Raw genomic sequence first — 22,813 nt, 5'->3', positions numbered from 1 at the left:
CCTAAAAAAACCGACAAGTACGAATTTTCATCGTGATCCAAATATTTTCAGTTTTTTTTTTTCATTCTATCGAACACGCCGAATTTAAATTTTGCAAATCTGACCTTAGATTCGTGATCAGCAACCCAAGAAAAACTTGACGGAATCAATTTTTATTCAAATCCATTAATTCGTTCTCAAGATATCATCATTTTTATTCAATTTTTTGGATTTTTGTTATTTAAATAATCGAAAAAGTACCGAATCAATCAAAGCCAAAATCATTAAAATCCGATTACTCGTTCTCGAGATATGGTAGGAGAAAAAACTTGATCACGTCCGAAAAAGGTCGAGGGTGATTCTCCGGACCCTGGAACGTCAACATTTTAGAATAACTTCCTCTTTTCTCTGCGTGTAACGCTTTCGCTCTCCTTGTTTCAGAGCTGGTACAAAGGGTGGTGCTCCTCGGCGGATCGGCTCTATCTTCGTGGGCGATACAGCGCGATCCTTTATCCGTGAAGCGGCGCGTTGCCGAGCAGTCTGAGTGCTCGGGGGACGTAGAGACGGACGACATAGCCCCGTGTCTCCGGCTTCGATCCCTGGAACAGCTTTTGGACGTCAGGCTCGATCCTCCAAGATTTACCTCAGGCTTTGCCCCGTTCGTCGACGGCGCCGTTCTTCCCATTGCAGCCCACCAGGTTAGCGAGACACTGAAATAAGGCCTCGAGCTGACAAACCCTCCCCCAACTTTCAAGTCTTTCGACAGGCGACTCTCCGCCTCTAAAGTATACATTCTCCGTGCGCCTTTCTCCTCGCGAGAAGATGGAAATTCCCTATTAAATGCTCCCTAAATTCATCGTAAATTACACCCTCAATTCCGGACCATTTACTGCCTACTTACGTATAACGGTGTATTATAAAATTATTGACTTGCTCGATATTTTGTTATACTCAAGTTACGACTTTGTTGTCCAGCTCTGGGATGTCGATACAGGGGTTTCAACTCTGATCTCGAGTGTTGGACAACCACCGTGACGAATTATTTGGAACGCTTGTAACCCTTGGATGAAATGAGAGCAAGAGTTTCTTCTCGTTCGTTTAATTTAACTCGGTTCCGTCGGAATAACCAGCCAAGTATCGTAACGTGCATTTTTACTTTCTTTAGAGTTTCGACGAGTGAGAACCAAGACGATTCGGTCGACAGAGTTTCGTATCAAAGAAGTTTCGTTAGAATTTACACGGGCGACGTCAGACATCCAATCTGATCAAACGTTCGAATCCTCGATCCCCCGGAGTGAAATAAAAGCCCGGCTCTCAAAGACGGCGTAATTCGAGCCGTACTTCGATCGGATGCAAAATGGCGTTATTCTTTATTTACGGTGAAGTCGCTGCCGTCGTTCCAGGCAATTAGACACCTCCCGGTGAACGGTATCGGTACGTCGATATATTATTTTCCCCGAAACCGCGCTTAACGACTCTTCTTGATTCCGGGACGCGATATTTCGAAAGGCAAATGCGAGGGAGTAGAAAAGAATTCTACCCACCTAACAACGGCGGAGAGAGAGAGAGAGAGAGAGAGAGAGAGGGGGGGAGAGAGAGAGACTTGAAAGATCGTCCGAGTCATTCGGGCGAGTGATTATATCGAGCCGAGGAACAAAGTGGAAAAATAACGAATCCCACAGACGTTCCAGCCGACGGCGGCATCCTCGGGTTTGATATCGGTGATCCCGGGTCCCGGCGCTGAGTACGCGGCGTTTGGTCAGCGGGATTTACTGATGGGATTAACTTCAGGTGAAGCCTGGCTGGACCTTACCGACGAAGATTTTCAGGTGAGTGGATAGCCAAGATAAATGAATCGCTCCTGGACTCCCAGGGAGTATGCGCGGGTTGCAGAGTGGTTTAGGCGGCCGGGAAGGATATCCGATAATTGAAATTGACCGATAAATCGGCGGCCATCGGCTCGGAGAGAGGCTGATACCGCTCGATATGGCGAAGGGTGAGAAACCTCGACGTACGTACGTGCTGCAGGTTCTCCTTGATAACAGCTCGAGAGGATATTGTATCCGGCGTGAAGAAGCAAGCAATCGCGGGAAGAGATTCATCCCGATGGCTCGCTGCCGGGAGCTTCTGTTGTTGCAAGCCACGACGTAGAGTTCATCAGGACTCCTCGAACTTCCGATCAACGCTCCTCCGTTGTCGTGAAATTCATGAAAAAATATGTATATTACACCCACTCGTACGCGTGTCTCTGGCGGAAAATTAACAATTCATGAGGCGTTCTGCACGGATAAGCGTCGAGATAAAAGTTCTGCTACGGGTAAAATATCGGGATGTGGATGTATGGATCGTGGCGGAAAGCAGCTGACCTTTTGCTTTTTACAATCGGCGTAGCGGGGTGGATTTTTCGTTTTTCTCGCGCAGGGATTTTCGGATTATTCAAGCTTATACCTTCGCCCTTCCATTCCACATCAAGTTTTCAATCAGCTAATCCGCAAAAGAACTCGGGAAGATTACAAATTTGGTATTCCTCAAGCTCGGAATTTCAAACTCCGAAAATTTTCACGCTTCTGAGGGATAAGGGATATTTTTTTTCGATCGGTAGTAAATTATAAATAACAACGCCTTGAACGATCGATTTTTTTACGCTCCTAAAAATACTTTAAAAATTGGTGAGGCTTCCTCTCCAAATTAAGAGACAATATTTTACGAATATTCGCAAAATCTGCATAATTTTTGTTCAACGCACTATGAATCGTAGTTGATTCTACAAATCTCTTTCAGATGAGTTGTAAGCATTGTGCAGCTAACAATCCTAATCCCAATTTGGTAAATATCAGTACGTAGTCTTAACAGCGGAAATATTTTTTGATAGTTTTGACATTTTCATCAAAAATGTTTTTCAATTTCACATAAAAACATTCATTCATCTCACGCTTATTACATGAAATAGGTGGTACTCAGTAGGTAAGACGATGATAATAATTCATACTTTAATCACACAAATTGATATTACGTTGCGTCGTTCACGGGAGCGAAAAACAAAAACGGACCGCAAGGAAAAATAATTGAGTCGTCATTACTCTGACGTCGCAGGACCATTGCACTTTTCGACCCCCAACGAAATACGGTGAGAAGTGGCTGACCGATAAGTTTTCTCCGATTTGCAGAAGGGTCTGAACGAGACGCGGCGAGATCGCATCCTCCGGACCTACGTGAGGAACACCTACCGCTACCACCTCCACGAGATATATTCGACCCTGCGGAACGAGTACACGGACTGGGAGCGGGGCGAGCAAAGTCCTTCGGTGATATGCGAGGGCCTCCTCTCCCTCCTCGGCGACGGTCAGGTCGCGGCTCCGCTGCTGCGTCTGGCTCTGCTCCATTCCTCGGGCGGAGGTCGGGGCTACTTCTTCCATTTCCAACCCGGCGAGAGGGTCAGCCTGAAGGGTGACGAGCTGCCCTATCTCCTCGGGGTTCCGCTGCTCCGCGGCGAGCCGACGGCCTCCGCCTTGGCCACGCGTACCAATTTCACAACCGCGGACGAAACTTTGTCCAGACTGCTCGTCCACTACCTTGCCAACTTCGTCCGCCGAGGGTAAGTTCGAGCCCTCCATTAGCGGCTTGTCCACCCGGTCCGAAATTTCACCCTGTACCCGGTATTTCACCCTCGGTGACAGCCGGCCTCGGCTATCGTCGCCTTTCTCGCCTGGCTCGAGACGATTCGCCGGGAAACTCGATCCGGCCGAAAGGTTCGCGTCATGGACGGAAAGGTTACGTGGAGAGATATTCCCCGCGAAAAATGACTCGCCTCGTCCTTTTAACCAAAAACTACGCGGTATTGCGGTGAAACGTTATGCCGAGATAAATTTCTACACTCGTGCTCGGGTTAGATTGTTCTCCGCGAGAGTCCTTTCATTTTTTACCATAAAACGAAAAGTGTAGTCATGCCTGAGAGGTGAGAATTAGTTTTCTTTGCCGCCGTTGCGGGAAATCTACTACGTGATACGTATTTTTTACTATGTTCGTTTTTCATTATGTCCAGCCTGGATATATTTTCATGCCGTTATATTCTTGACTTCGTTTGGCTGAAAAAATATTGTAAACTGCAGACCATTGTGTTAGTAACTAGAAGGTTCGCATTGACAACTGTAACCACGTCTACCTATATGTATAATAATACATTTCGACAAATGATATTTTCATCAGCATGCACGTCGTTTGGCTTGAGATACCTCGAATCATCCCGTATTAGTCGAGAATAACAACAGGAGATAAAACCTTACAGAATGCATGGATGTGTTCTTTTTTCTTACTGCCTTGCTTTTTTCGATAAGGTTCAAGTTCGCAACGTTAATGTGACGAAGCATTTTGAAAGAAAAAATCGTTATTCCGCAGCTTTTAAGGTCAGAGAACTGTGATAAAAAACATGTATTTTTTTCTTGCGTACAAGATATTAAATTTTTTTTTAATTCATTCAATCAACTTTTTGATTGAAAAAAGAACATCCTTATGCTGAATTATTGTTTCCGTCGGAAAAAACACCTGAACGCCGAAGTATGGAGGCGATTTCGGTTTAAAAACAGCGTGAAACTAGGTCCGGAGAATAAAAACGTTCGAAGACTGCGCGCCTCGCAATCTGAACACGATATCTCGAGACCCATCGAAACGATAAGGCTAAAATTTGTAAGGTACCTAGTTTATCGTCGGTGCTATCAGGAGGGTGAACCACGGACACGGAAAACCAGACCAGAACTTTCGGAAGCAGAAAAATGAAGAAAACTCGCCCGTGAATCGAATTCCGATGCTTTTAGACCCGAGATTTACGCCGATGGAATTTTCAATCACAGTAAACAAAGGAAGAAAAAAAAAACGACAATCATTCGGCCCCTTCACGGAAAAACGTTAGTCGAATTTGATTAAAAACTGGCCTTTTTCTAATTCTTGTGTACACGAAAATTACACTAAAACGACACCAAGGACGTGTTTTAAAAGAAGGAAAGATATGCAAATGTGAAATACGCTGTTGTATTAATTTCAAGGATGACTGGAGCGCGGTTTTAAATCGATTCGGACCTTGGTTGTAATTCGTTTGTTTAAACCCATAAATACCGCAGTTTTTAGGCACCGAAACCCCGAGCGCGAGAGTTACGAGATTTTGCAAAATGAGATGCGGAATCTAATTATACGCCCAATTGTTTCAAATTCTTGTATACCCGGATACCGCGTATTACGGACTCTATGAGTATAACCGCACGGTAACGAATCGGGTGCTCCGAGTCCCACGAAATAATCCCATAAAATTCCAACACCAAAATATCAGCGATGAGTTCGTACAGAATTATTCATTCGACTATATGTGTACTCGGACGTACGCATAATGTTGTGCAAATATTTGATTCAGTGCGAAACGATATGTTTGAATACGTAATGGGTCGGTGGTGTCGGAACACAAAAGCCTAACTCGATCAGAGACCTTGTTTCAACGGTTGGCTCCCCAATTTTTCACCCTCCAGCGGGTTCCCTAAAAATTTCCATATTATTAAAAGGCGGCCTAGAGCCTTCCGGAACAATAATTTTTAAACGAAATGCCTAATTGAAATGAAATCGCTTTTTTTACTCAACGTCCCAATTTTCATCCGAGCATATTTCACGAGGAAATCTTGCCGTAAGGAATTGGGTAGATAGATGAAAATAGCGGGTAAAATTTTTTTAGGGAAAATTCCTACCTGGAAATTCCAGCTGTAATAAACATTTTTGAACAAACTCACATTATGTTTCGTTTATGTAATGAGAAATTTAGGTTTAGCGAAGTCCTGTTTGATCATGGAAATTCAATCAAATAGCGAATATTTGTCGCGAGATTAAGGATAACGCCGTCGGACTTTGTTTAAATATTTTCCCATCACACCGCGGAATTACAAGATTAAGAAGATATTCAAATATTTGGAACGAATTGATTCGCCATTTTGTGGACATAAATTCAACGAATAAATTCCGGTATACAAGAACATGGTAAACAAAAGAACACTGTCGTTTTGGCGAAAAAATAACGGGCAACTGAACACCCTCTAAAATTGACGTCTCTCTAAGCTTGCCAATGAAATGGAAATTGAAACCACTAACAGGCAACTCCTTTGGTACTTTGATTTTCTTTACAAGATCGGAGATTCAGACCCTTGTCCTACCGCGCGTAAATATCCAAGGGATGAAAACATTTCTATAGGAAAAGAGAAGGGGACTGGAAGAGATTCGGACGTACAACAGTGGTAAAAGGAAATCGTAAATTTTATGTAGGTTTGTACCTGCAGGGTTTGATCGTCGGTTACTTTTATAGAGAAACGTGGTATAGCTACGATTTGAACGGTGATTTGGAGCATTTTGGAAAGCGTTTTTTACGGGGTGATTCGAAGAAGGAAACAGAAAGAATGAAAAAGGGAAAAGGAGAATGCCCATTCGGATACGTGTGCAACACATTTCCCCACTTTTCGTTTCGGAACTTATGCAAATTACGGTCGTGGAATCCGAGGCTTGGTATCTTGAAACTTTTCTACGATCGTTGCGAACGTGAGTCAGCGTCTACACGAACGGATCGAGCTTAAAGTACGCCTAGAGCTTTCGTGTGTGAAAAAAAAAAATGTTAAGCAAACAGGTTGCGTTTGAAAACGAATATTTTTTTAATTTTACGTCAACGTAGGCATAAATATTTTTTTTTCAATCGTGAAAAAATGCGTAACACAACACCGCGTAATTCTTGTGTAAGCCAGGAATTTTATGCAGCTCATAAATCTCCCAGAGAACGTCGAGGCTAAAGTAGAATTAATATTCATACAACGGACGGTTTGCTACAATTTATTATATACCGTCGACTCCGCACGTTCAGCTACGCACACATACGCATTTCCACGCTGACCGGGTCACTCGAGGGTCACTAATTATATCGGCATCGGTGGTTACGGAACTCGGAAGACCCTCCCGAGTACCATGAGAGTAAAAAAAAAAAAAATGTAAGACCAGAAGGATATAACTCCCCTACGGGGCATCGCAACTCCCGCATTAAACGCTGCAGTGCCTGTTTAATATACGAGTCGAGTTTGACAAATGGGGAAATACACGGATCCGCTATCAGTCATCGTGTTTTTATGCCGACTGGAATCAGTTTTCACGGTCGGTCACTACGCGGACAGTGATACGAATCAACGTTCACCATTTCTCAAACCTCGCATATCGAGCCAAAGGATCGACCTGTTATCAATTCTTGTATACACTACTGATCAATGAATCTCGGAGGGTTTCCAAATATTTCATGGTAATTCACTGGTTTCATGGAACTTTGAAAGCTTTCGCTGACTGTAGGCGTATGTTGTAACGTAAACACCAGATCGTAGTGATTGTGTATACGTACATTGTGCACTGATATGACTGCAGTTTTATCAAATTTTGATAACGCTTCAAGTTGAACGTTGGTCTGATTTCAGTTGTTGCGCCACGTACGGTAATTCTACCGAAACGGACTGTTTAACGTATGAAGAGATGCAAATCCCGACAGCTGAATTAAAACCAACGACCAATTTAAGCAACCCGTCGGTGATCGATTGAATAAGTGGGGGAAAATGAATTTTGGGGCAAGATTGTCATTCTCAGAAAAAGAAGTCACGAATCGCTCGGTTTGATCGGTTCTTAGTTGAACGAAGCCAAACCAAGAAACCAAATTTCATTCATATCGATTAATCCACTTTCGAGTCATGATCGGACAAAAAAAATTTACAAACGGTTTGACCGATGTTTTTTTTTAAATTGCATCAGTACCGAGTTAAAAAGAACGGCGTCGATTGGAACCAAAAGTCACAAAAAAATCATTTACTCGTTCTCATATTATTATTCTCTTCTTATCGTTCTCTGTAATTATATATCTTATATAATTGGACAAAAATGGGTCTCACACCTAGAAACAGAGGTCCATCTGATAATAGTCCGAGATGATTCTTTGTAGGCAAAACCGCGGAGACTCAGTAAGAGGTAAATTGTTAATTTTTGTGGTGAACATATCGATCCAACTCTTTTTCGAGTATATACAGCCAAGAGGAAAGTTAAGAAGTTGTCAACGACGAGTGGCTGATAAACGGCCAAAAGTGATATTCCAGGCACCCACGCATATTGTCTTGAAAATGTTTTCGACACCCGTGTGTATATATATTTTCCAGAGACCCAAACGGCGCGAGCCCGTTAAGCTCGGCGGAGACGCTGCTGGCGTCAAGTCCGCCATTCTGGGACTCGTACGATTCTATAAACCAGCTGTACCTGGAGGCGAGTTTGCGAGTAACGGAGATGCGTTCGCACTACCGGGGTCACAAGATGTCGCTGTGGCTGAACCTACTCCCGCAGCTGCACCGTCCCGGCTACGAGATAAGCATGCGCCACCACCACCTAGCGGACAGTCCGAGTCTCTACGAGGGCGCTGTGAGACAGCAGAGCATGGCGATGCCGATCCCAGCGCCACCGCTTCCCGCGCCTGCGCCGACGCAGCCGTCGCTCGCTTCGCCCGGAGGAGGAATCTCGACGACGGATTGCGGGCCGAACATGTCGAGCAGCGCGGTACCGACGACGCCGAGAACCTCGCAGCAGCCGAACCTCGGTCCGGCGCCCAACAACCTGCTGAGGAAGCTGGCCTCGAGCCACTACCAGAGCTACACGACGGCGCTGACGGTGACGATAGCCGTCGGGATATTCCTGCTCTTGCTGAACATCCTTATATTCGCCGGTATCTACCATCAGCGGGACAGGAACGCGGCCCTCTCGGCGTTCGGCGACAAGAAGAAGGAGGAACTCCTCGAGGCCGGCTGTTCCGGGATCGACGAAGCCTCCGGGAAGCAGCGGCTGGCCCTCGACCTTCCGGACTCTCCGCCTTCCAGCCCTCCCCCCCACAAGGCGAAGCTCGCCCAGGAACTCGAGCTCCAGCTCCAGGAGTTTCAGTGCTCGCCGCCCCCCGGCGGGGGAAAACGCATCTCCGAGCCCCCGTCCTACAGCCGCAGCCCCTGCACGCCCAGGGCCCACACACCCCAGTGCGTTAACGACGACGACGACGACGACGCCCTGCCGGAGCCTCCACCCCCGCCCAAGGCCCCGGCCCCCAACCTCGGCGTTTCCGGTTCCGGCATACTCAGACAACCCGGAACACCCGGCAGCGCCAAGAAGAGGGTTCAGATACAGGAGATATCGGTCTGAGCCCAGGGCGGAAATCGACGTTTCCGATTACACGCGGTGTTTTTTCTTTCTTCCTTTATTTATTTATTTGCTTATTTATTTATTTTCAAAATCGCCTCTCTTCGCGTCTCGGGATTTTCACTCTCACCGTCTTCCCCATCTTCGTCTCATCCCATTGTGTTCCCCTTCATGTTCTTCTTGTTCGTCTTCTCCGCGCCTTCGTCAAATATTCATTCGACTGATTAAAAACTCCCCTCGGTATACGCTTAAAGAGAGCACTCTTTTTTTATTACACACTCACTCGGAGGTTAAACTCGCGATACTTCGGTTTAATAATTAACCGGTCTGCCCGGGGAACAAACGGACACTTCCAACGGTGGTTAAGTATTTATACGGTGCCGTGTATACCTTACGCTGCTCGCATCCCGACGCGAGAATTCGATCTGCCCTCCACCTGGTTTATGTATAATTCATTTATTCCCGAGATACATTTTAGTGGTTAAAGACAGGAATCAAAATCACGACAAACTGTGACCGGTGCATATTGAAGCGAGGGTATTTGTGTATCGTTGTTTATTTCCTCTTTCGTGATGCGATTCATCGCGTAATTTCAAGCGCCCGTGCAGAATGTAAGGATAATGCATGAAGGGGCCACCGAAGAGACTCGCACTATAAGCATCATATAATTATATATATACATATACTATATATATTATTATACCGTTCGAAAGTTTACTACTACTATACACGCAAAGACAAAGATTGTAATTTAATATTTAACAAAAAACAAACAAACAAAACGACAAAAAAAAAAAACAAAAAAATAAGCAGTAAAACAAAGTGTACTATATAACTATACTGTAAGTGTAAGTCAGTGACCTTCAAGCCAAGAGACACTGTGATTTAAAGTGACAAGTTCCGTCTAGATTGATCGTGGGGTTTTAAATTTAAAAACAAAGCGAAAGAAAAGTAAAAAATTAATCTACAATTAAAAAAAAAAAAGAAATAAAAACAAAATCCAGATTATCGATGCTCGATTATCCATCCGAAACTCTCAGCCTCGATCCGCGTGCAGATTTCTTGAAAATGGGCACGATGAAATATTATACTTGAACGCTTGATATTACCTCAGTTCGATACGATCCTGTAATTACGATAATTGGACCGCTGATTCACGAATTATATATTGAAAAGCTTCAGGATTTACTGGTATCCGAATTTTCATTTCGGGACCATTTTGTAAAATAGAAAATAAACTCGTGCGGGTTAGTTCTTGCATCTGAGAAATCGGTCATGATAGAGCGTCTTGAATTATCCGTTGCATGAGAAAGAATTTAAAAAGATTGAAGTAATTTTAATTGAAAAAAAAAAAAAAAAAAAAAAAAAAGGAAAATCCAAATGCGATCTCGCGGCATTCAAATATGAATATGACATACATCTATCAATGTTTCCAATGTTGGCATTTGTTTAAATAAATACCTGAAGCATTTAAAATAATTGTTAAAACGAGACGCGAGGTTTTATTTCGCCCATGACCTTAATTCGTACACTTTGCATTCTTTTCAGGAATTTTCAGTCATTCAACAACGTGATCCTCGTCCTTTGAACCTCATCCGCTATCGATTGTTGTTTACGTGTAGAAAGAAGAGATGATTACTGACGGTTCGAGCCTTTAATATTCAAATTTGCGAATAAATATGAATATTTTAAATCACGCGGGTCCTTGTAAATTTCAAATTTACGTTTTTCTGGTGGCGGATGCCATTTTTCTATTCAAATTCCGCAGAATGTGAAAATATATCCAGTATACCGTATGTAAGAAAAAAAAGAGATCGAGATCCGGTTTCGCGTCATCTGCCGCAGTGCCGTCAATTATTATGCATAAATCGATGAGAAGCACGTTTTAGAATTGTCCAAAAATAAAGGATCTTCGAGATAAGGCAGATGAACGAACGAACGAAAGAAGGAAGGATGGAAGGACAAGAAGAAAGGGATGAAACTGTGCAAAAACGTGTCAAGAGATTTACTGCTGAACTCGGTTGTTTTCTGCAGGTAGGAAATATCCGGAGCTGGGAGAGAGAAATTGCTGATTCAAACTTTTTCACCCTCCTCCTTCTCCCTCTCCCTATCCCTCCTCGTCATCCTCTTTCCCTGCTGCAGTCACCGGTCTTTGGCATCAATTTTTTGCCCACCGACCGAAGAAGAAGGAGAGATTATTATTAAAGATACGCCCACTCTCCATATCAATTCTCAACAAGTTAGCCGCAACCTTGTCACTGCAATAAAGTTCTCTCGATAAGAGACCTGATCGTATGTAATACTCTTCCACTCGATAATTTTCAAATGCAAAAAGAAAGCAAATAAAAGAACGAATTCTACGGAATTTAATTTCTACTTCGACACGACGTTCGGATTTGATCGTTTTCTCACCGATTGAATATTTTTTCCCCTCCCCTCGTATTTTCCTGTGTCGTTTTTCCTTTTCCGCTTTCCCCACAAGAGGAGAAAGCCATTTTCTACGGTGTAGGCAGAGCCGAGATTCCCGTGGAGAGGCAAAGCCGAGAACGGAGGAGGCCTCGAAGCTTAGTTATAAATTAGCCCGGGATAAAAGTGAAATCAGTTACCTAGCCGACGGTGGAGAAAAAAGCATCGGCTATAACCTCGGACGGAAACTATGTGCGTCTATGTCTTCGTCCGTACATAGAGGCGGAAGACTGTGTTCCTGGTCCTCGGGGTGCCGCGGAGAGGATCGTTACGGTGTATATGAATTGCCTGAGGTACTTTCTTTCCCCCGCAGCAGGCTTCTCGACCCCGTATTTTTTACCCGGAAGATCGAGCGGCGGGACATTTATGGCCGCGTCGGAAAAAGCCTCGTTCCCTTGACAAAGAAACTGCAGTAGTGGGAGAAAAGGAGGGCGAAAAGAAGAGGAAGAAGAAGCAGAAGAGGACGGGGCAAAAAATTAAATTTCCCCTATACCGAAGTTTGAAAATTTCATCTTCTTGCGCAAAGAGGTGATCCGACTTTCTCCTAACAACGGTACGACAAAACGCGATATAAAATATGGCGTTAATAATTAACACCAATTTGCGAATACAACAGACGCCTGGCTCGTGTTACTGCTGCTGCTGAATATAACGAACGTTGCAGCGACGCGACGAGACGTGTCGGATTTCAAATCAGTGTCTGGTGTAGTTGACCACTCCGTAGGTGGGGTTGTTCGTATAGCCGCAAATTAGTGCTATTAAAATGATCGAGACAGCGATATAAATTATGCAGTCACCGAGTCTGCTCGTAACGTGTACCTATAGATATCTCTGTATTACCCGCACACCTCGTACCTCCTCGACCGCTGCAGAGTATCTTTGCAATTGCGAGAAACACGGCACACTGATTGTGAGAGAAATTTCTAGTTCATGTTGCCCCTCGGTCCTCAACCATTTTCATTTTTTACCACTATCGAAAGATATAATTCCAGGTAGAAAATGGAAATTAGTTTTCTACCTGTTACCGGAAAGTCTAGTATCCGTTACTACTCTTTCTCATTACGATCACTGTTGCTATATTTTCTTGTAACTGTTGCGAAAATTTAATGCTTGCACTAAATCTTACATGTAATTTTTGGTTTGGAAAAATTAAGATTTCTTTTAGTGCTGAAGCCATAATTCTGCTAAAAAACGAATTTATTCAAAGGTCTATTTCTTATCGAAATTTCATAAAATTGCACTACCCGGAGATCGCGATAACCAACCAAGAACATCGACATGTCCGTCCACATCTACCCGCCAGACGAAGATTTCGATTAATCGCACGTCCAACAGCGTTGAAACAATTAGCGATGTTTTGAATACCTTGTTGCCTCTATCAGACGCCTCAGAGAAGAGACTGTCCGTTCGAAAAAGAAGAACTCAAAGAAGTGAGATTTTGACGTCATCTCCTCATCAAAATCAGCTGATCGAGAAATCAGCATTTGCGAAAAAAGCAAAAGATGATCGCGGTGAAAAAAAGGATCGTCACAAAAAGAAAAGCTGAATCGAAATCGCGTGCCAAAAGAAAGACGCCGAGTGCATGATTTGTGGCGAAACATTTGACGAGGACTGGATCCGATGCCACAAATGTCAAGACTGGGTTCACGAGGAATGCGTTGATATAAATCCAGGCGATTTATACTACACGTGTGACGTTTGTGTAGCCAAAGAACGATTTCGGAATTAAATATCGCAGTGGCCGGAGCTACCCGCCACTTTTTTTCGCCAGAAATTAACATTTTTTTTTTTAAGTTGTTGATAATTTATAATTTTTTTTGTACGATATTCTGTTGAAATATATATTTGTTGAAATATTCATGCGATTCAGATTAATTATTGAACCTTAATTTCTGGCATACACATAGAAATAGAAAACTGGTCGGGGCTACCCCCCTTTCCCCTATTTAACTAAAGAAGTACGGTAAACCGAGCAAACTGATTTTGCGTTGCAATTACCAGAAAAGAATCGACGATAGCGCAAAATGGTTACGCGCACCTCGTTTTTCGTAATACTAGCAATATTCAAACAGTTTTTTTAACGATGCCTGTTTTACTCAATTTTTCTAGTTACTATGCCAACTGAAATATTTCTCAGTGTAGTTACCAGGATTATTTTTCTTCGTTCGGTGCTTGTTTCACTCGGTTCATTGACTTTCGTGCCAACAAACTGATCGGAAGATATTATCAAAAGTGCAGTTTGAATCGGTTTATTTGTTGGTTTTAATTTCAAACCACTCGGTCAGGTGAGGAGATTATTAATAAAAATCTTGTCTCGATTCGCGTAATAAACGGTAAAAATGCAACTCCCGTGAAACGAAAAGCTTTTCACGCCGAACAGCGAATTCAGTGAAATTAGAGAAAAACTGCGACATGTCTAATTGGAGGCCTCACTCGCATAGCTTTTGCGCGGTGTCTGATTACGAAAAATGAAACCGAGCTATTCGACGGTTGATATATTAACGGGTAACATCGACATTCGCCAGCAAGTAGTTAGCCTCGTATTGCTGCTGGTAACAGGATACAGGCTTTAACTGTAATCAGCGTGGTCACAGTTATTTGTGAAAAAAATTCCGTGACATTTATAGATTTTCCCAGGACCTAAAACCTAGTTTTCCCTGACACTTTCCCAGTTCTGGTAAGTTATTAAAACCTAAATCGTTCAGCTTATTGACCTATTCAATTCGAATTGAAGAAAACTATAATGTAGAAAAAAGTCAGTTTAAGCCAATTTTTTTTCTCGACGAAAAAAGGTAAACTTGTCAGGTACCTCAAAAACTCGTTCCAAATTCCCATGATAGGGAACTCATGGTTTCATGGACAATTCCAGGTGTTCCATAACCCCTCTTAAATATCCTGACAATTCCAGGTTTTCCAGGTTTTCCCGCGGACCGGAAAAAACGATCGTTAAGATTAAGTCGAGGCCCAGGTGTCGGTCAGTGATGACACGCGTGTTTAGCGTGTTTACGCACTACAACTCGTTCAGATAATCTTATCCGAACGAGGCTGCGAACGATAAATTCGTTTTATTGGTAGAACATGACAAACATTATGCTACCTGTTACGCGGAATGCCCTCGATATAATACAGGTACTAATTCCGGGCGGAGGGTGAAATTCAGTTGCTCGAATTTATTCCCGTTCCGCTCTAAAAAAGAACCCAATTAGCCCGGGACTGATTGTAATTACAATATGAATAACGAGCCCTTTTTCCCCCCTCTTATTGTCGAGAACGTTAATTTAAAATTAAAGAAATAAAAGAAAAATCGAGGCTCATTGTTACGCCGATCGCTTTAGACGAGATTACATCAAAATAAAAAAAAAAATGATTCGTAGCACAATCGCAAAAGTTATACGCAAGATTAGGTGTTTGACAGAGAGGGAAAACCGGTGTTTACAAGCTACTGGATAATTGAGTACCGGTTACTAGCGATGGCTACTAATTGTAAGCTAAAAATAAAAGCGATTCCAAAAAAAGAATTGAACACGACTCGATGGAATCGGTCAAAATTAATCGATTAATCGATTATTTGACATTTTTTTGAAACGGTGCATTGGAAATCAAAATTTCGGAAATTCCAGTATGAAGTCTTAATAGCGAAAAAGGATTTTCAATAATTTACAGTTTCATTGAAAAATTTTTCAATATCAGATGAAAATATTCATTTATCTTTGACTTGCTATATCAAATAGGTACTAAGTAAGCAAGACAATGATAACGATCGATACTTTAATCGCATAAATTGATATTGTATTGCGTCGTTCACCCGAGTAGAAAAACAAACACCGATTGTCAGGAAAAATAATCGCGCTACCTACGACAATCGGGTCTCTGTGCCATCGATATCAAGATTGGATCAAGCCTGGACGGCGAAGATACGGTGCGTAAATCTCGTTATAATTCAATGAGGCTAATCCCTCCCATAACAAGTGTAGTATTAGACACCGATTCGGGGATCGATCGATTGCCCGCTGATTTAACACGCAAGTTATTTTCACCGATCCTTAAATCAGGCGCTCGTTTCAACGGTGGATGGGAAACTCGAAGTGTTAGAATAATTCGAAACATCCTCGACTCCTAAGCGCCTCTCCGATTTTCACCCCGAAAATTTTATCACAAGGTAGAAGGTGTACGAGGTAGGCATATATATATTTATCTGAATATGCATAGGTGGACACGGACGCAAGCTGACACGAGGCGGCCTCGAAGTTGGCGTCCCTCGGGGATTCGGAGGCGGGTAAGGTGGGACCCAATAACTTTGACGGGACATAAATTTAAGAGCCCAGGGTTTGGTGCATGACGCCGCTGCTCTCGACTCGCTGACTCCTCGCGGACGAAGGCAGGTCGGCGAGAACCTTTGAAAGTCGATACCGAAGGGTCGTCGACGAAGACTCGAGATCAAGACTCGAGGGCAGCGTCGTGTCGCTCCGAACCGTCCCTTCGCCCTTCGCCCTTAATCCTCCCGGATAAGCCGCGTTTATCGGCGACGCGTCGAAATATCCGCCGGTTCTTTCGAAACTGTATTTTTTTTTTTTTTTTTTTTTTTTTTCAAAAGAAGAAATTTCTACGAAGAAACGATACTGATTTTGTTTTTTCTCTTCTTTTTTTCAATAGAACGTGTTAATCATTTTCGTAAAAAGTTCCACCATCTTTCTTCCCATTGGATGATCTTTTTTTTTTTTTTTTCTTTAAATCTCGTCTGAATTACAGGAGCAAATGTATAATCCAAGAGCGTGAGTTGAAACTCTTTAAAATTAAACCTGTGCTGTTTCAAAACTTTTTCCTTCCCCCCCACCCCCCGTTTGAGGGTCTCTCTCATTTCTTAGAGTAAAAATTACTTTCCCAAAGTTCGTCGTATGTAATCATGACGTATCTTTAAAAACTGGCCTATAAAATAAAAAGGGAAGAAAAAAAAAATGACGTAATAATACAAGTTTGATAAGACTTCCAACTTCCTTGTCCTCTACTATTTTTTATTCTTTTCTTTTGTTTTGTTATGTTATTCGGAGCCTCCTGCGAGAACCTCATCCGTTGCCTCGCATCGCTGTATGATCCACTCATCCACTCCGAGGACCAGAGAAAAAAGGTAAAACGACGAGGGTTGAAAAAAAAACAAACGGTACAAAAAGAAGGGGAAACGCGTAACAGGAAAGATATCGCGTGACGTTATAAAAAAATTTTATGTCACAATTCAGCTGCTGTATATAAATATAAAAATATGACAAATTTAAACTTACAACCATATGAGGATGACCTATCCTCGCGTGTCGAGTCTGCACGTGTTGTTTGACCCAGATGATGCTCGGCACCCTGCAACAAAAGTTTTCCAGAACTCAAATATCACCTAGACGTGTGGGTACCCAGGTTTCAAAATGCGGTTAAAATTTACAACTTTTAAAACAAAATATTCTCCTCTACGATTGCACTTCTAGCATTATTTTCTAGAAAATTTCTAATTTCGTTACAAGGGAGAAAAAAGATCACATTGAAGCTAGTAACGTTATCGTAACTATTCATGCTGAGGAAAAAGCGTTGTTTCGCGATTTTGAAATTGTCTGAAATTCGGTAACCCGTAATAAAATAAAACACACTCATTTTCCAAAATCTTAATTCCTTCAAAATCATTGTAATTATTACGAAAATAGCGATTATTTCTACAAAGTTTCGTTGGGACAACGTTACCAGTTTCAACCTCTCAAAAAACGAGAATTGAAAAATATGCGAATTTCTTAAACAGCAACCTTCAACGTCTGCTAACAAAGTGCAATTTCTTATGCTGAATCCAGCGCAGCTCTCTATTGATAATCTTGGTTAATCGTCGCGTCGGTATATAAGGCATTAGGCGTCATACATAGAGACGCGTGTAGCATAGTGCAGAGATATGGATGACGTCTGAAAGATTGTGCGGATAAGTATACATGTATGTGTATGTGTGTGTGTAAGAGAGAGAGAGAGAGAGAAAGACGTGTTGTACAAGGCACACACGATGCCCCCGCGATTGGTAGGTATTATATACGCGTCCGACGCCTCGGCAGTGTTAATTAGAACTAATTGGATCTGGCCGACAGAACGAACCGCTAAACTGGTCTACATAATATCGACGACAGTCTTGAGTATCGTTCGGACTGGCGAAGAAGAGAGGCTGGAGAGAGGAACGGAGGAAGCTGGATTTAAACTGCATCGCAGCCGCGTCGCTAACTGCGCCAAGTAACAGAGTCACGTTCTTGTTTGGTCAACAAATTATCACGATCCTGTTAAGATCGCAGAGAGAACCGGGCCCCACCACCAGGCCTCTCGAACCCGCCGCCCAAATGCCCACGGATTTACTATAAATATCGCAAGCAGGGAGAAACGGTCAGCACCCTGTCGCTGATCCCGTCGTCGAGTGTGCGCGAGCGGTGTGTATGACGTAAATAAAAAAAAAAAATAAAAAATTGCTCGATAAAAACGTAAGACGAGGCGGGAGAAGTAAGCTTTTCGAGGATTTTTTTTTCAAAGTGTCGACAAACGAGGCAATAAATTCTGAAAAATTTAAGCTTCTAAATTCGGTATAAATGATTTACGGACGAATTCGGAATTCCGAGCTGCGATTCCTCCGGCGATACTGCATCGGATAAGTGGTAAAAAAATCGCGCCGCGTGAATCGAAATATACAGTGTGACGTATCCGTTGATGCGTGAAAAAGCATTCGGCGATCGCTCGGAGGCGATTTGAGGAAACCGGAAGTCGGAGAAATTGTACGCCGAGGCGGACGTCAGGTATAGAGAATAGCTACCGAATTACTTGATAATCAAAGGTAGTGCTTCTTATCATTCGACGAGAAGTGCGGTCCGTGTGTTAAAATTCGCGTCTCGAGTTCTGCCCTGCTCTCCCCCCCCCCCCCCCCTATTCCTCCTAGCCTTTCTTCGATTCTTCCGGTAATTCGAGGCCGCTTCCGGCGGAACTCCCGCCGATCCAATTTTCCCTTTTTCCAAACTCCATCGCTCGGGGCACTGAATGCAGCGCATTCAGCTGGGAATATCGAGAGATAATGCACGTACGCGCCCATAAGCCGCAAAAGGGGCACCGCGACACCGACAATTTTATTGTTTGCGTATACCTACACCCACTAGTCCGTGCTTGATATAATCGCAATAATATAACCGACGAGACGCTTTATAGACTGTCAATGAGATTTCCAGCTGTGCCCATCCTACGCTTCTGTGTTTAACGACAATACGCGCACGTTGTACGTGAATTGCTTCCACTCGCCGTCGACGACGACGTTGTTTTTACGGCGAAATTTTAACAGCCGGTTGTGCTAGCCGCGCAACTATGGAACCTTGACCAGGACAAAAATGCAGGCCGAAGTCACGTACGACGAAACGAAATTCCAGCGTTTGTCTTTGAGCAGAGTTACGAAGGACTCGAACTCGGTGACTGTAATGTAAGAAGTACAGAATGTAGACTACTGAGAAAAAAGTCTTGCGGAATTATGGGAGAGCTTAATTGTCGCATCGTCGCGCATGGTTCAAGCCGTTTGCGAAATCACGGATACCGAGGAGTTTCGCAAACTGTACGCAGGTTTTTTACCGATGATACGTCTTTTATTTTGAAAAAAAGTATTTTAATACCAGTCGAGCAGTGCGATACGTTCGAAGACAGGGTTCAAAGTAAAATTAAACAATTCGTTCGTTATAATGTAAGAATCTCGGAAAATCTTCTGAAGTACGAAAAGAAAATGAATCTCGATTTATTGACACGCGTCAGAGAGAATTGAATGAAAATTCGGTATTGAAACACTTGAGCGTGAATTCTTCCGAACCGAAGTACCTTTATCGAAGTTATTTGTTCGCTTCTTGACTGTGAAATGAAATAACCAGAACTCGATCTCCGTCAATCCTTCGACTACCGTCAAGTGGGGCATCAGCATTGACCCTATTCGGGGAGCTTTGTCCGGTAAAAAACAAGTCTTCGCATCGTTTACATCGTGTAAACGATGCGGGAAAACAAAGTGTTCAGTGTTGTTTTAATTGATAGTTGAGATAGCTGTATAAGATGTTTATCGTAATTACAAGTGACATCGAAGGTCTTGTTAGTTGGTTGAAATTGGGGATATTAAATGAACTCGAGTGTAAGCGGGGCAAAGTTACTCGGGCTCGAAGTTCAACCGGTTCAAGGAGTTCGAGGATCAAAGATAGCCAACTTCAGCTGTAAAAATACTGCCAAGGAAACTTGTCGCGGGTTCTCAGACTCCTCGAGAATTTCAAAAAGTGAGTCAAAGAAGCTCGGGTTGACGGTAGGCGAAAACTGGCCCAAGGTGGCGAAACCTCTGAGAAAACGAAGAGGGAAACATAAAAGTCAGAGGACGAAATAAATACCGCAGGGAGAAATTCGGTCCGATCGTAACTCGTCGAGGCATAATATCAACGGTGATAAATATATACTGCGTATAATGCATGTACCGGTGAATTTCATTTCTCGAAAAGTGCGCGGTTGTCTATAACCTCGACGAATACATGTCTGTAAAATCGGAGATATCGAGGAAAGAATAAGAAGATGCGGTATAAACGACCCGGAAAGACCCATAATTTCGGTATAAAAATACACATTTACACGTGTAAAATGACCCTCCTTTCATACCGCATCGTGTGCAGGGCGTGAAAAGTATCGCGATTTACAATATTCGATACGTAGGTACTCCTCGAGTACTCGAAAATTGTCAGTACGGAAGGTTCTCGTGGTGGAAATTATTTCTACGGTTTTCTATGAATTGTACCGGAAAATTGGAACATTTCATTTTTCAACGCAAAGTTTCTCATAAAAACTTGTAAATTTTGATGAAAATTAACAATTCTTCGTAAAAAATACTACGCACGTTTACAATATTGTACGAAGTAACAGGAAATGTTCCAATTCGTTTCTGCTGTAGAAAATTTTAAGATCGGACGATGGTGTGCAAGAATAATTTTTATTCAAGCACGATACGGCGATCGATGAATTATCCGCCTCGGAAAATGAGATCACAGTAATTGATACCGAATATTGCACGTACAGAGCTTTCTGTAACTGCGGACCGTCGTTCAAGCGACACGGTTCTACGCGATAGCTGCAGATTAGACGAGATGTGAAAGAACCGTGTGCCTCGAATTCGCTCGTTCGTTAGTCGAGCGAAGCGTGTAGTAGCGCCGTTTGCCGGTTGCCGGTATTAAAATGGGACCCACGTAGGTGAGCCCGGTACGAATGGGCCGTGCATTGTGCGTTATGGATGTGTCGAGTGCGTGGAAGGAGCGAAGAGGAATGAGTGAGTGCGTTATTGAAGAGCTCGTGCATTATACATTGACATACGTAACGTTGTACGGTTGTACGGTTGCAGGAATTCTCGAGCAGTAACCACCGGAGTGACCGTCGCGTATAGCTGCCAGTGAGCAGCGACCAGCTGAGAGCAGAAGCAACGAGTTGCGGAGAAGAGAGGACTGGACGTGCGGTTGATGGCTCGTCGTTCCACTCCGCATAGATTGAAGGATAGATAATTCACGTCTTCTCGACGACGCTGCAACGAAAACAGTCCCCGGGGAGGAACGGCTGGGCAGTCCCGACCCTCCTCGAATCGGGATTAACGGGTCTTATCGACCAAGTGCCGAAATGAACGTAGATTCATCGACGGTGAACGACGGGCGGTTGATTACCGATCAAGACTGAATAACATATTTTGAAAAAGAAGATCGTCCGCATGGCGTTGCCGCGAGTTGTCCAAAGTCTGTGATAAAAAGAAAAAGAGACCGCGTAGTTCATTGTGCAGATGTCAGGAGGACGGTGCCGAGAACGTCATCATCAATTTTCTCCGCTTCGTGTGTTTTTTCATCTTTTCATCCTCCGTTGCGAACCGCTTTTGTCCGTTCTTGTCCTCTATTATATCACACGGTGTGTCACGAATGAATAGTGGACGCTGCGGCTTCTTTGACCGATCGCCGATCGCCGAGGTGCTCTAAGAGAGACCAAAGAGTGGACCGCGGAGTGCGCGTCCAGGTGTTCCGGAAGGCGGCACGTCGGAAAAGGACTCGAGGTTTCGACACCGAGCCCCAACGGAAAGGGGCGAGTGAGAAGGGTGAAGGGTGCATTCGCCGAAGGACTCGTCCGATTCGGGGAAGATGGAAAACCACGTGTCGGTGCCGGAGATAAAGCTCAAGGAGTTCGAGGAGGTCTCGAAGCCGACGCGGCGGGTATCGATAAGCGAGCAAAACCTCGGCTTCGACAATTTCGGCTTCGAACATCACCGCAAAGTCAGCGCCTGTTCCGAGCCGAACTCCGAGGGACGAAGAAAGTCCATTCTTCACAGCGGAAGCCACTACGGAAGTTCGGAAAACATCGAGAATGGACGCGCGAACGGAAGGAAGAGGTCCGCTCTCAGTCTGAGTAGCTCGATCAGGAGTAAAACCGAGTACACCGAGGAAATGAAGAGGCGAGTTTGCATTACTGGTATCCGAACGACGTGAATCCGTTTTCCGAAAAGTCCGAACGAAGTTTCAATCCCTGATAAATAGCTTTTCGTCAACTCGGTATTACGTATCGTGAATAATTTCCATGCAAACTGGCCGTGCGGTACCGGTGAGGCCATCGCAGCGTTGCGGAGTTGGGTGTGGGCGCGGGTAAAATGACGTGGGATTAGTTTTCATCGGAGCTTCCGGTCGCCCTGGTAAACCAGAGCCGCGTACACGCGATTCTCAATGTCATCGGGATTGAACCGGTTTCGCGCAATTGCTCGTATCGCACATCTATCTCCGCCCGATTCCCATTCTCACCTTTCCTTACGACGCCTAACCGTTTTCATTGCTTTTCCGGAACGCACGCAGATCCTGGCTCTACTCGTTTTGCACGCGATGTCACGGCCACGAGGAAGCGACGCCGTCCTGGGAGCCGCCCGGCTGGAAGCGGGTTTGCCCCCAGCCCTTCTTCCCGACTTACAGGAAATTCGCAAGGATACTCGCGCTCTTCATCCTCGGCCTGATGGTCTGGGGCATATTGTACTGTATAATAGGCAAGGACGCCGCTCCGGGAGGACCCTTCTTCAGTCTAGCTGCCCTCTGCATCGCCGCGCACTTCGGCGGGTGGTTATTCTCCCTGACCACTC

General features: G+C 43.9%; 1 protein-coding gene and 1 long non-coding RNA gene across 5 annotated transcripts in view; one reads left to right on the top strand and one right to left on the bottom strand.

The window, feature by feature from the left end:
• LOC124176004 (neuroligin-1-like) overlaps positions 1-22,813 on the top strand; it is a 72,208-nt gene that overhangs the window by 26,921 nt on the left and 22,474 nt on the right. For 2 of the 4 annotated variants that reach the window (XM_046556760.1, XM_046556758.1), the window contains 3 exons: positions 421-677; positions 1,662-1,808; positions 3,147-3,574. In XM_046556760.1, coding sequence (XP_046412716.1) covers positions 421-677; positions 1,662-1,808; positions 3,147-3,574 — 832 coding nt within the window. Of the gene's footprint in view, positions 1-420; positions 678-1,661; positions 1,809-3,146; positions 3,575-8,180; positions 10,541-22,813 lie in introns of those variants that run through there. The other 2 variants (XM_046556759.1, XM_046556762.1) reach the window with 2 other exon arrangements.
• Positions 551-21,157, bottom strand: LOC124176014. Its single transcript, XR_006869285.1, has 3 exons — positions 21,031-21,157; positions 16,941-17,013; positions 551-689 (listed from the first exon to the last, which is right to left on the bottom strand). It is a non-coding gene; the product is annotated as an uncharacterized LOC124176014 (long non-coding RNA).

The sequence above is a fragment of the Neodiprion fabricii genome, chromosome 2, assembly GCF_021155785.1.
Source record: "Neodiprion fabricii isolate iyNeoFabr1 chromosome 2, iyNeoFabr1.1, whole genome shotgun sequence".
In the NCBI taxonomy this organism is placed as follows: domain Eukaryota; kingdom Metazoa; phylum Arthropoda; class Insecta; order Hymenoptera; family Diprionidae; genus Neodiprion; species Neodiprion fabricii.
This window is presented reverse-complemented; position numbering and strand designations above follow the sequence as displayed.